This window comes from Nanorana parkeri, unplaced genomic scaffold (genome assembly GCF_000935625.1).
Source record: "Nanorana parkeri isolate BGI_ZX_2015 unplaced genomic scaffold, ASM93562v1 scaffold169, whole genome shotgun sequence".
Classification (NCBI taxonomy): Eukaryota; Metazoa; Chordata; class Amphibia; order Anura; family Dicroglossidae; genus Nanorana; species Nanorana parkeri.
The window spans coordinates 149,397-162,869 of record NW_017306437.1 but is presented as its reverse complement, the minus strand read 5'-3'; the positions used below and the strand labels follow the sequence as shown (position 1 = coordinate 162,869).

Here is a 13,473-nt window from a genome sequence, read left to right as displayed (position 1 = left end):
CTGGAAAAAATTGGGGGGGGGGGGAGGCTACGCTGTTTAAAAGAATTTGAAAAAAAAATGCTTCAAGTTCCTGTGGACTGTCAAAGGTTAAAAAGAAAAAAAGTAAGTTGACAGTGAAATACACACCAACCAATATCGTCTATGGTTATTTCTGCAATGAACGTTCGTTTAACGTAATTATCGTTTAACTCATCGAAATTAAAAAGACCCCGAATCCAAATAACAAAATCAATTGACTTTCAACCCGAATTCTGAAAAACGGAAGAAAGAAAAACCTGAAACGAAACACATTTTTGCCCAGCTTACATGTCAAATGATTATCAGTAAAAGGTCTTTTTGTGCTGACCCCCCTGCACCTGGCTCATCCTTTACCCCCTTTCCCTCTCTGGGTGGCCCCTTGTACTACTAAGTCCTGTGCAGGACCACAGACATACGCCTTCGCCTGCTAATATAACCTGGTATGTTCTAAATTAATCATTGTAAAAGTGCCATGTAAGCTGTGAATGTCAACATTTGTGCAGTTCCAAGCTTTGTAATTCTTTTAGGAATTAACCTACAGAAGAGGGAACCAGGAAGTTTAGAAACAAGCTGCAGCAGGAAAGAACTGTGACTCATTCACTTATTGGAGGAAGTTGAAATTATGGGAACCCTAATGGCTGAGATTATACCTCTAAAACAAGCACAATTAACATAAAAAACAAAAAAATCACACAAGTCTCATTAAAAAGGTAAATGCCACTAGAGATGTATACATGTGAATGTATAGAGAGTATTCCCTAAACTCAATAAAGGACAGTCATTTGACAACTCTGGCTTTTGTGAGCATCTTTTTGTGGTGCTTGGCCTTTGCACAGGAAAGTGTGACATCCTAGTGATACAGAGAAGGGTCATATAAGGACACAAGTATGAAAGATGGCATTGCCAATTGGTAACGAACATAGGTGTACCATCAGTTTTCTGCATGTGTGTTGCAGGTCAAGGATTGGGTGACGCCACTAAGACAGTCTTTAAAAACAAGTCATAAATGTTAATTTTGCCTAAGCAGTACCCTAGAAAAGATCTTTTACCTGAAATTCCTCCTGAAAAATAGTGTGATCATCTAATGTACTGTGCTCTGACATCTACTCCTACAAGCTTTGGAACATGATGTCACTACTGTGCAGGCCACTGTTCTCCTTGAGGGGGAGAAAGCAGGGGACCTCAGCGCAAAGATCTCCCTGATTTTGTGCCATTCATTCTGTAGATTCTGCTGCTTCTTTAACATTACCCCACCAGTCTTCAGATCCCCAGTCACAAGGGGGAAACTCTGAAATGAGAAAGCAAAGTTCTGCCTTTATAGAGAAGGCCTCCACACAGAGTGACATTGTAGAACAAGACATGGCAAGTCAGTAATTGGGGAACAATCAGCTGCAGGGAGCCAACAGGCATTACTGATGACTAGTCATATGCCCTCTGCTTACTGTTTTTGGGCACAGCTCTCCTAGTATGGATCTTCTTTAAGAGTATTGCATAAAACCTACTTCACTGCTGCTCTCTCTCACTGCAAGTCTATGTATTGGTCAGTCTGGATGGAAAAGCTGCTCCATACAAGGCTAAATAACCTTATGAAAGGCTAATCTTACGGAACAGTAAGCAAGCACAGTAAGTAGGTAAATGTGAAATATGTCATACAGAATACACAATTTAGTCAAATTTTAATTTCTCTCTGTGGTTAATCTTCATGGTTAATCTCCCTCATGGGGACACAAAGCAATAAAATCCTGGTATATTCCTTCCTCACGCTACTAGAATATACGTTTTTCATTGCTGCCTGAGTCTTCGAAGAGGTAAACATCCCCTCATTCTTTCTGACTTCCCTGTGTGTTAAAAAAAGTTTTTATATATGCCATGTCTATTTTCATTCTCTGGGGGTGATCATACAGTATTTGCTCATTACAATATAGTATAGCAAAACAGACGTTGACAGCTTTGTTGGTACCCTTACAAGCTCATATAAAAAAAAAGCTTAATTCCTCCTTAAAAGTGATGATATTAAAAGCAGTTGCCCCATGTATACCTGCATGTCTTTGGTATCTCATAGGGTAAAGCAAAAAAGTGTGAAAAGCGTTACAGTACTGCTTATACTACAGAGATATGTAAACGGCCTAGACAGATTTGTTAATACCTTAGAAAATTATATAAGGATTGTATTTAGCCTATTCAAATTGAAAAAATAGTTGTTCTGCTGTATGGTATCATCATGTGCACCACACTAAACATTGACCAGAGAACGCAATGCAGAGTTGTCCAAGGAGATTAGAAAGAAATGTATAGACAATCATGTCAAAGGTAAAGGCTATAAAGCCATAAGATCTCCAAGCAGCTTGATATTCCAAACATCACAGTTGCAAATATTAAGAAGTTTAAGGTCCATGGGAGTGTAGCCAACGCCCTGGACATGGGTGCAAAAGGAAAATCAACAAGTAAGTAAGTTAAAAATAAAGTTAAGTAGGTTAAGAATAAAACAAACACACAAAACAAAACCCACATTAAGCAAAATAATATGATTGTTAGACAAAGAGCAAAGGAAAACTACCAAAGAGATGCAATCTAAACTCCAAGACCAATGTACATCAGTATCTGATTGCACCATTCATCAAAATTTCAGCAACAGTGGGCTCAAAAGAAGAAGTCCCAGGAGGACTCCATTGCTGAAACAAAAACATATAAAAAAGGAGTGGAATTGTCTAAAATGCATACTGACAAGGTCACAAAAAGTCACAAAATTAGACCTTTTTGGCAAGTTAGATCTTTATCACAGAAGAAAACATTAAGCTTTGATATAGTAGGGAATGGTTCAAACCCCTGAGGAGATTTACCATCACTTCCTGTTCCAGAGACACAGCAGAAAGAGGAGATGGACTATCCTTACCTAAACAGTTGTCACTAGAACATGTGTGGTAGATCTCCCCTTACAACCTATTCTTGTATCAACTCAAAATTGTTGGTTTTCCCCATCACTTTATGTACTGGATACAATGGTCATGAGGACCATGGTTTTAACCCTAACTAAAAAGAAAATGTCCCACACCTTTCTACCAGTTGGCCAGGTGCAAAAGAGTTTAATAGTATAGATTGTGATGTCCTTTTTTTGTGGAAAATACTGTAAACACAGTCCATAAAACACTTTTGAACCACAACCCCACATTGCAGAGCAAAAGGCAGTTTTTATCCTAAAATAAAAATTAGAGTACCATTTCAGAGGCAATAGCCACAGATATAGCACAGTGACTGGAGATTATACTAGGTAAGCAGCTTGATTAGGCTGCAATGTAAGAGGGATCTATAAGCATTTTTACTAGGCTCCGATTAAAGAGGGAGAGACAAGGCAGGTTTTATTGTGAAATAAATATAAAATCAGTATTAGCATGTATTTATTTCTCATAAAAGCCAGTTACAAAATGTACAAACTCCATACACAGTATTTAAGCACTTTTAGTAGGACGCATTTTGAACCAGAAAGACAACAGACATCTTCCAACACAAAAAAAATATTTTTTGATTAAAAATAAATAGTGCTAATTAGAGTGCAACTATTTCAAAGAAAAAAAGTCAGTAAAATATTGCATTGACTCCATACACAGTATTTAAACACTTTAACTAGGCCGCATTTTGAACAGGAAGGAGAACAGTCAGCTTTTGATCCAATAATCAACATTAGAGTGTATACTTTTAAGAAAAAAGCAAGCAAAAACTGTTCTAACTCCATGCCCAGTATGTAAGCACCCTTACTAGGCTGCAGGTTAACAGTGAGAGACCAGCAAAAGAAATCCCAATTGGAGTGCACTGTTTTAGAGAGATAGCCACAGTGGAATAAGCCGCAGAATTTGAGGTACAACACAAGATTGTTAATTGCAGAAAAAAATAGGGCAGTAGAGCCAGCGAGATGCAGATGAGGGGATAATGTTGGCAGGCCAGCAGTGGTGACAGGAGGTAATAATGGTGGCAGACCAGCAGCGGTATAAGAAGCTGGCAATGGTGGCAGCATATGGTAATGGTGGTAAACCAGTAGCAATAACAGTAGCTGATAATGTTAGTAGGCCAGGAGTTGTAGAAGGAGCTGGTAATGGTGGCAGGAGGTGATAGTGTGGCAAGCCAGCATCATTGGCAGAATATGGTAATGGTGTAAGTTATCGCATTTTTTGGGGACAGATTTCAAGCAAAAATGTATTCCTTAGCATCCGCTGCAGGGGTTTTGTACTTATTGCTGATCAATGATTGGTCCATTTTTATAAAGGTGATCAAGTCAACGTGTGTCAGGGGACAAGCCTATTTGTCTCTCTATCACAAAACCACCCAATGCACTGAATGCCCTCTCTGACAGCACACTGGCTGCCCAGCAGGCCAACAGTTCCACTGCCTAAGTACTGAACAAGCTCCGGCCAGTGATCCAGCCTGGCCTGCCCAAAATTCCATGGCGTCCTCAGTTATTATTATTTTTATTATTATACAGGATTTATATAGCGCCAATAGTTTGCGCAGCGCTTTACAATATAAGGAAGACATTACAGTCACAATACAATTCAAAACAAGATGGTAAGGAGGGCCCTGCCCGTGAGGGCTTACAATCTAAAAGGGAGGGGCAAGTGATACATGAGGAGGTAGCTGTGCTGAGTTTGGAGGTTGCCCACATCTGTCCCCAAATCCCAGGTAATACGAGATTATATAGTTTAGGCATTGCCTCTGACTGCTGCCAGCAGCAAGGACTAGCTGGTGTCTCTGAAAAATTACTTAAAGGTGTCTCTGAAGGAACCACTGCCACCGCTGCTCCTCCTTTCAGCGACCTGGGGATTTGAGGCATGTTAGCTATGAAAGGGGATCCTTCCACTCTCTGGCAAGGTGGCCAAGAGGTTCCTCTGCAGCACCTCTTCCAAGTCGGGCATTTTTGCTCTCTGGGAGGCAGCATGAGATCTGACATTTTTTCCTTGTATTGGACGACGGGGGGTGGCCAACCAGTATGGTTCCTTCATGGCCCAAATACTGGTGTCCTTCCTTGCCACTGAAGTGCTGGCAGAGTCTCTGGCCAAGGTCAGATCCTGTCTCTCAGGCATACCAACTGCAAAACAGCTTGATTGAGTTATAATTTTTTTCTGCTCCAGCAGCTGTGGAAGTGACACCTGCCTAGTCAAGTCCACCTGCCTAGTCCATAGATGGCAGGTTGGGGTTAGGAGACATACAGCGAGGTTCAAGCTTATGCTATACTGTTCCTCCTCCCTACTAGTTGTTCTGTAAGGTAAGCCTCTCAAACCCCCTTGTCAGACTTCGATCCCTACCACTTGAAGCCGCAGATGCTGTAGCAGATGAAGACAGATATTATTGTGGAGTAGGTAGAGAGGTGGAAAGGGAGGAGTGAGTTGCATGAGGAGTGCGGGTCTTTCTATGGCAACTGGTATCATTGATGTGCTGCTCCCACGAAGCTTTGTGTTAAAGAATGATGTATCACCTTATGCAGGGCCGTTTTTAAGGCAGGGCAAAAAGGGCATTTGCCCCCCGGGCCCAGTAATTGCTGTGGGGCCCAAAGCAGCTGCCCCTTGACCACTTGTAGTGTCAGACTGCAAACCCAGCTCTGACTGTAACTCAGGAGGTGTGGGGGAGCAGGAGCAGAGCTCTGCAGCAAAGTGTTAGTAAGCTGTGACAGTGTAGCAGGTGAATGGGGCACTGTCACAGGAACGATGTACTCAGCTCTTCAGACGTCTTGGGCTGTGTTTTCCCCCTATTGCCTCTGGCAGGAAGTTAGTGCTGATGATAAGAAGAGCCTCAGCTTTTGCCCGGAGCCAGCTAGGAGGTAATATTATAGTCAGAGGATTGAGTGTTCCTGAGAGAGAGTGACGGTCCCTGCATGGACTGAGGGAAGCTTTGCTGCTGCAGACAGAGGGTGATAGTCCCAGCAGGGAGCTGCGTTCCACGTCCCCCCCGTCATCACTTTCTTCCAGCTCTGTCACATAGTCTGTAAATATTCATGGGGCAAAGACTAACGTTAATTTGCCAGATTGGAATAGAATCCTATTTTATATGTGTTAAATGTTCCTAACACAACATAACCGTTTAAACAAACATTGCTGTTCACCTTTTTACTTGCTGAATATTCTTATATTTATTTCGACAATTGAATGTAATGTTAGGGATGGGGCTGGAAGTAATGGTCACTATAATCCAGCTACCAACCGTGCTGGAACACACTGGATTAGGTGTAAACAAGCCCTTTGATGTGATGGAAGCTGCCTGTAGAGTCCTGTGTGTAATCTGATAAAAAACTAAATAGAAAAGTAAGAAATACTTTGTAAATGTGAATTGGGTGTGCTATATGAATGGGAACATGTAACATATAGTAGGGGGCAGAAAATGTACTATATAGAAATGTCACCAGCACATCAAATACTTTTAGGATAGCAAAATGTTCATTTATTTGCCATTCCTTGTCAGAAAAACAAGCGCCTTATGAAGGGACCCTGCACGGTCCCGAAAGCGCTTGTTTTTCTGATAAGGAACTGTAAATAAATAAACATTTTGCTATCCTAAAAGGATTTTTTGGTGTGCTGGTGACATTTCTATATATTGCTGATGTTTGCGGCGCCATCCGCAGTCACTGCGGGCACCAACCCCATTACAAGGGACTTTCGGTAAGGAATGCAACAAGTAAAGATGTTTTTTTGTCAACTGTGTAGGCCAAAATCCTTGCACTGGCCCTGCTGTACAGTGCATATTGTGACCATATGATGTTTCACAGGGTGAAGGGGGCGGGGGGGGGGGCCCCAAGAAAATGTTTGCCCAGGGTCCAACTAATATTAAAGACGGCCCTGACCTTATGCATGTGGTATCCAAATATACCACGCTGGATATGTTGCAGATAAAGTCTGCAAACCACTACGTTGCTGTTGGCAGCAGATCTGTTATAAAAGACCCAGATTACCGAGCTATGTGGAACAGACCAGGAGATAGCAGTGGCATGTACCTGCAACTTTTATTAGCAGCTATAGCAATGTGGAATGTGGTGCGCTTAATAATGTGCTGCTTTGGTGCACTAAACTGCACTGCACTAGTATGTGGTGATGTGCTGCAAACAAATGGCAGCTTTATCTGTATCAGCAACACATACAGAACAGTGAAAATAGGTGGGAATATAGACTATATAGCACACCACACTGCAATTAACTGTAATATTTAGCACAATACAGCAAATTAAAGCACAACATATAGCACAGGTAAACACTGTTTATCAGCAGCTATCTCCCCTGCAAACACTCTAAACCTAATGTACCAAAAAATACAAATGTTTGGGAACGCTGAGCACCACAACACACATAACGTGTTGCCAAGGTGTGTGGAGATGTGTGCATCACAGTGTGTATTAAGTCTTAAACAAACAAACAAAAAAAGAGACTTATAACTGGGAAAATCTGTCACAAAGATAAAGGAAAACAATTATACTGTTAATAAAAAATAAAAAATAAAAAGTTTATCACTAAAAACAGGCTCAAAGATAGTAGGGTTTTTGCATTGTAAATGCTCAGTTGTCTTTACAGGTAAAGGCCAGCCATGCAACAGCAGGTAATACTGTACTGACTTCACCTACTACAGAATATGTATGACCAACACAACTCTTCTGAAATCATGTTACATGATTCCTTAGCAGTCAACAAGTGAGAAACCCAGATGACCGAGTATACTGTGCACAAAATGTACCTGAACAAGTCTCCACGCTTCACTAATCACTGCATACTGGAGCCGATTCAAAACAAACCCATCCGTCTCTTTCATTAATTTCACAGGAGACTGACCGATTTTCTTCATCAGATGATATGTCTTCTCCACTGTGATAGGATCCGTCTGTGGGTGGGGAACCAATTCAACCAAGGGAACGTAATAAGGTGGATTCACCTGTTTCAGGAGACAAAATGAAAGCCTGTTTGTTACTTTGTGATCAGTGTTCCAACTACAGAGCAATTCTATCTTTATACAAGGTGTATACTGGATAGTGAGAACTGTCTTTATGGATATTTCTCATACAGAATAACCACTCAGTGGAAGAGCTACCAAACAAAACAAAAAAAACCACACAGCAATGCAACAAAAATGACAGCATTTGGTTTATCATTTGATAAAGCGCTAGTCCAACTAAAACCGATTTATCTGTATTGATTGGACACTGGCAGGATAAATTAATCAGCACATTTTTTTTATCCCTATGAGAACTGTAATGTAAAATTCATTAAAATGGGAGCCATGTGTTGAATGATCACATATGGAAGAGTATTTAACATATTATGCAGTCTACATATCCAGGACGAACAAACCTTGGTTCTTTACCAGAGAGTGTAGCCTTTATTAGATCCCAGAAACAGACAAGTACAAGATGACAAGTCCAACAGAGTGTATACAAAATAATTTAATAATGAAAGCTCTATGAGTTCCTTTACAAATTCTAGTTCCTTCCTTTAATGACCTTTTTAGCAGTTGAAGCAGGATGAGTAGAACCCCAAAAACTGGCATACGAATGACAGCAAAGAGGCATAAATCAAGAAGCTTGGTGGAGTTTTTTTTTTGGTGGGGTCCTGGGATTAATAGAACGTCAGTGGGTAATCCTGCAGACACAAATGAGGTCACTGGAATGCAGAGAGATGGGGTGCACCCTCACAGGAATAAGCACAGGCACTAAAACTGGAAGGGGAGCCTTGTTTTGTGTCTGGAAAGTGCAGGGACAGCGAGATCAGAGCTGTCAATCAAGAGGCCATCTCCTTTGCAGAGCGTGGGTAGAAATGAAGAGGAGTGAACTGTCAATGTTTGTATCTCAGTTTCTACTGCACACAAAAGTATAGGATAAAAAGCAACATACACAGTGGAAGTTAGGCGACTGAGCTGTAAAGGTGAGAGTTTTTCTTTAACATTACGGACTCTTGCAAATGGTTTAATATGAACAACCACATTTCTGCGCAAATCACCATTTATCCAACATGTATATTTTACTACACGGAGTCAAGAAATTACTCATCACTGAGTGGTATGCTGGCTATGAAGTGGTACTGGATAGTGATAGGTTATTCCCGTCTACCAATGCTGTATCTGCAGGAGGGGATAGAATATTTTTTCAAAAACTCCAATACTTTCAAAGCAGATGCTGGTAACCAAGTTCAATCAGTTGCACATTGCATGCATGCAAAACTATTGTTCCATGACAAGCCATTCAGCAAATGTATGCATATATTAACCCATTATGAGACTGTAGTCATAGATACAACATATATTAGGGAAAAAAATATTTAGGACTGGTTATAGACATAAGAGTGGAGCACATGCATACAACATAAAGATACTGTTCCATTCACTCAAAGTGTTCTAGCGAACTATAGCTTCCCTCTTGGCTTTAATAACCACATGTGAATTGACGGCATGAAAAAGCTGCACAGAGAAATCTGAGAAACTGCTGAATCGACAAAGGGCTGCAGCTGCGTCACTGGCAAGGACATCAATTGTCACTTATCCATGAGATGAGTATGTATCCATCTTTTCTTATCAGTACGGCCATACGATCATAAGAGAATCCCGGGCTGTGATTTGCGATCAAGATGGCATTGAGCTGGTGTTTGTACCGTTATTACCTCACTACGGGGTCAGCTTTTAACGCTTGAAGCTGCTCTTAAACCCTGTGTGCTTTTGTCACCAAACAGACATCCAAATGGACTGTATTCTATAAGACGCATTATGGATATGCCTACCCATTATTACTTTACTGTGAACCATTTACCTTGATAATATATAGCAAAAGGAACACTGTTACATTTTGGAGTGCTACAAAGTAACATCGTATGGAAGGATTTATTATATAAACACGGACACACCAGCCGTTGATTCATTGTCTCTGGATTTGCATTACCCGTGGAGGGTAATTATAATACATACCACCAGTCCTACCTTTCAAATTGAGCCATTGCAGGGAAAGCTTACTTTTAGAATTTTAAATGTTAGTCCTGTGTGTTTTTTTGTAAACATTTTTCTATGAAGTTAAAATATTGATGTGATATGATTACATTGTTTGATACCATAATTACTATAGTGCAATATATTTAGCTCCATGGTGGGATCTCCTCTTCCTTGAGGGAACCAAAGTTTTTTTATATTGTTCCAGCATTGAACATCATTTTATACAATGTTTGGCCATTATGATTGCACTACAGTTTAACAGACAGACACGCTTAGGTATCCAGTGACTAATCAATGACTAGACACACAAGCTGATACATTATGTGTTGATACAATTCACTTAGTTGCACAACATTCATATATTTCAATGTTGGATCATGCAGGTGAAAATCTAACTAATTAGGGGAAATGCTGCTGATAATGCAGACTGGGCTACCACATAATTCCCCATGTTGATTGACACAGGCCTCTTTTAAACAGCCACAGTGATGGCCAAATGTGATAGATGCAGGTGTTCAGCAGGGCATCAAAACACCCATATCGTAATGGTACTCAAGCCGTATCGACATGTTGATGTACCCTTGTATGGCCAGATCTTCTATCCTGGATGTTTAATATCTGATTATATTCCATCTCCTACTGTGGTGACTAGTCCCATTTAAAAAATAGCAGAAAATTGAAAAGCAACGGACCTGAAGTATTGAGTTAGCAATATGGCTGCACTCTGGGCACAGTTATAGTAGCGCTGCATCTCAGAGAAACAGCCGGAAGGCAAGTATGATAGATACATTACATGTATCCTGTCTTTTCCATAAATGTTGCCTGGAACTCTGCTCCTGTGCTTTGCAGAGATATCTCCTGGAGCTCTTCTTTAATGTCAGGTTTCCTTTAGGCATAATTGTAACACTAGGATGTGCTAGTAATCCTTGAACCGCCCTATTAAACATTCTTGATATAAGGAAAACTGCAGTCAACATATGTTTATTGTGCATTTTCAGGTTCCCAGACAAGCAAGACTTTGTCATTAAAATACATAATATCACAGGGATTATCTGTTAATTTATCCAAAATGTTTAGGACTTACAGGATGGGCTACAATGCAGTTCTTGACATGCCGAAGTCCATTAAAGATCTTTGAAGGAGACAGGCAGGACGTCGAGCTGCTTATAATGGCTGTATTGTTGACATGAGCATCTAGGTCAGAAAATATCTTCAGCTTTAATTCCAAATTCTCAGGAACGCATTCCTAAAAAACACAATAAAAAATAATCACCCGAAGCTCAATTATCTTTATTAGCTCCACTGTCAAGCTGCGGCATGATGCTTTTGCCCCATATATATAGTGAAAAAGTTTCCTAAACTGAATTTTAAAAAATGACATTGTCATCCAATTTACAACATTCAGAGGCATAAAAGGTTACATGCATATGCTTATAATAAAGAGACAGGTTAAGTCAGCGAGTACAATTTATCAAATCCATAGACTTAAGTAGCGAGACAAGCCAGATACACCACAGCCCTACCAGCCCATTGGCAAACATCAGCTTAGTTTCCTTTCTCACGTTCAGCCATGTATATATCATATTCTCACGTTCAGCCATGTATATATCATAGTGTCTGCTCCGCAGTGGTGCAAAACTAGGGTATGAATATTTCTTTAGAATTGTATAAAGAAGAAACATTTTTTTAGCCATAGCAATATAAGAGTAACACATCAGTAGGTTAAAATGACATCACAACAGAAGTAGGCATTTTGTCATGTAGTCTAAAAGCTAAGTAGACTAATAATGACTTTTTAAATTACATTAATATGTTAAAGCTTAAATTTAGTGATTGAGTTTACATCTATCTACTTACTGTACACACTCATTTTGGAATGCATTATTTGAAGTAGGGCTGGGCCGAGGGGTCGGCAGAAGAGGCAGTAACCTTGGGCACTTTAGCAGGAAGGGGGATGCAAAAAGAGCAGGACAAGAACCTATATGCTGGTAAAGTAGTTAACAGCTCATAGGGGGGAGCACTTTAGAATATTTATCTTGGATGTTAAAGAACCTTGCAGCAAAATAAAGGGATGCACACTGTAATCTCCTGTGTACTAGAGGGGGAAAAAAAATAGAGAAGTGGAAAAGGGAGATGTCAACAGTGCAAACATAATGCCCAAAATCCGAAGGCCGCTCTGGGTTATCTGCAGCTTCCAGAGCATTGGCGTAATGATTGGACAGGACCTTTTTCAAAATCCTTAAGTGTACAGTTTTGTTTCATTGTTCCATTATATTTTATATTCTCATATTTGCTCCACTGTTTTGGATGTCCTTCATCGCAGAACAAAGATCCAATGTAGAGGAAGGATTTGCCTGCATATTCCTAATTCTACATCTTCTCCTAATTAAACACCTTCTTGCCCACTTTTCTATAGTATTGCTGCTTGATAATTCAGTTTAGCTCCATTTATAGAGGATTTCACTATGAGCATTATGTGCTGTGTGTAAGTTGTCATGAAAGAATGGGACAGCGGTGCAGTTTATAATCTACTAACCTTACGTTTCCAGCTAACTACTCTGTCCTCACCAGCTCAATATTTCAGCATATCAGATCACGTTCACAGCAAGCGCCGAAAGAGATATAGAGATAATAGTCAATAAAAATTGCAATAGGAATAATAATAACTGTCCTGATATTTTATATTAATAGATAATTGCTAGTGCTCCTTCATACATGTGTCTTCTAATGCTAGCACAAACGGTTTTTGCAAAACTAAAAACCTAAGCTGTCTTACTAGTTTTTAGTTGAGGAGCTGAGGTTAATTTCTGACAGATAATTAGGGGTTGCAGCAGAAGTTCTGAGGGAAACAGACCTATGCTGGTAATACAGCTAAACAAATAAAGCAAATGCTGCTCACTACACAAAAAGCAAGTAGTCAGGATCCTGAATATACCTCCTGCACCTCTGACATCAGCTCTTCTGCCTGGAGATTTTACAAAGTCAGTGTCACCATTAACAGCAACCCCTGATTACACAGTATTGGATCTGTATTATCTTCACATGCAGGTAGACTTTCTATGTTTAATTTGCCTCCATAGGGCCTACTCACACCTCCATGGCTATAGTTAGCGGCCGATGATACATATAGCCCACTGAATGCTGACACAGAGGTTCAGCACTGGGCAGGAAACCACACAATGTCAGCCTGTTCCTTTGTTGGCTAGCAATGTTCTTTCTCCTGTGGAACAATAAAATAAAACTACCTTAAATTACTAGAAAAAAAAAAACAATCACATGAGATACTATAGCTATAGACAAGAATTTAGTAGCACCACACAGCCAATTTCAGCCAGATTGGGCAAGTGTTGTTAAACCTATTGCTGCGGGTGCCAAAGGAAATCTGCTCTAAACATGAAAATGTAAATATTGGATTAATTGATATCATGTTAACAGGGTAGCTAGGAAAGGTGTATGCTGCATTTGAGTTTCTGTATTTATAAAAGAAGAACTTCGGGCAAGAAACCCTTGCGGGGT

General features: G+C 40.2%; 1 protein-coding gene across 1 annotated transcript in view; it reads right to left on the bottom strand.

Moving 5' to 3' along the window:
• The window catches only part of CRYL1 (crystallin lambda 1), a 104,942-nt gene that overhangs the window by 23,387 nt on the left and 68,082 nt on the right, over positions 1–13,473 (bottom strand). Inside the window, exons 4-5 of the mRNA XM_018554669.1 lie at positions 11,042–11,203; positions 7,723–7,917 (exon numbers count right to left, since the gene is read on the bottom strand). Of these exons, the coding sequence (XP_018410171.1) occupies positions 7,723–7,917; positions 11,042–11,203 (357 nt within the window). The remainder of the gene's footprint in view (positions 1–7,722; positions 7,918–11,041; positions 11,204–13,473) is intronic.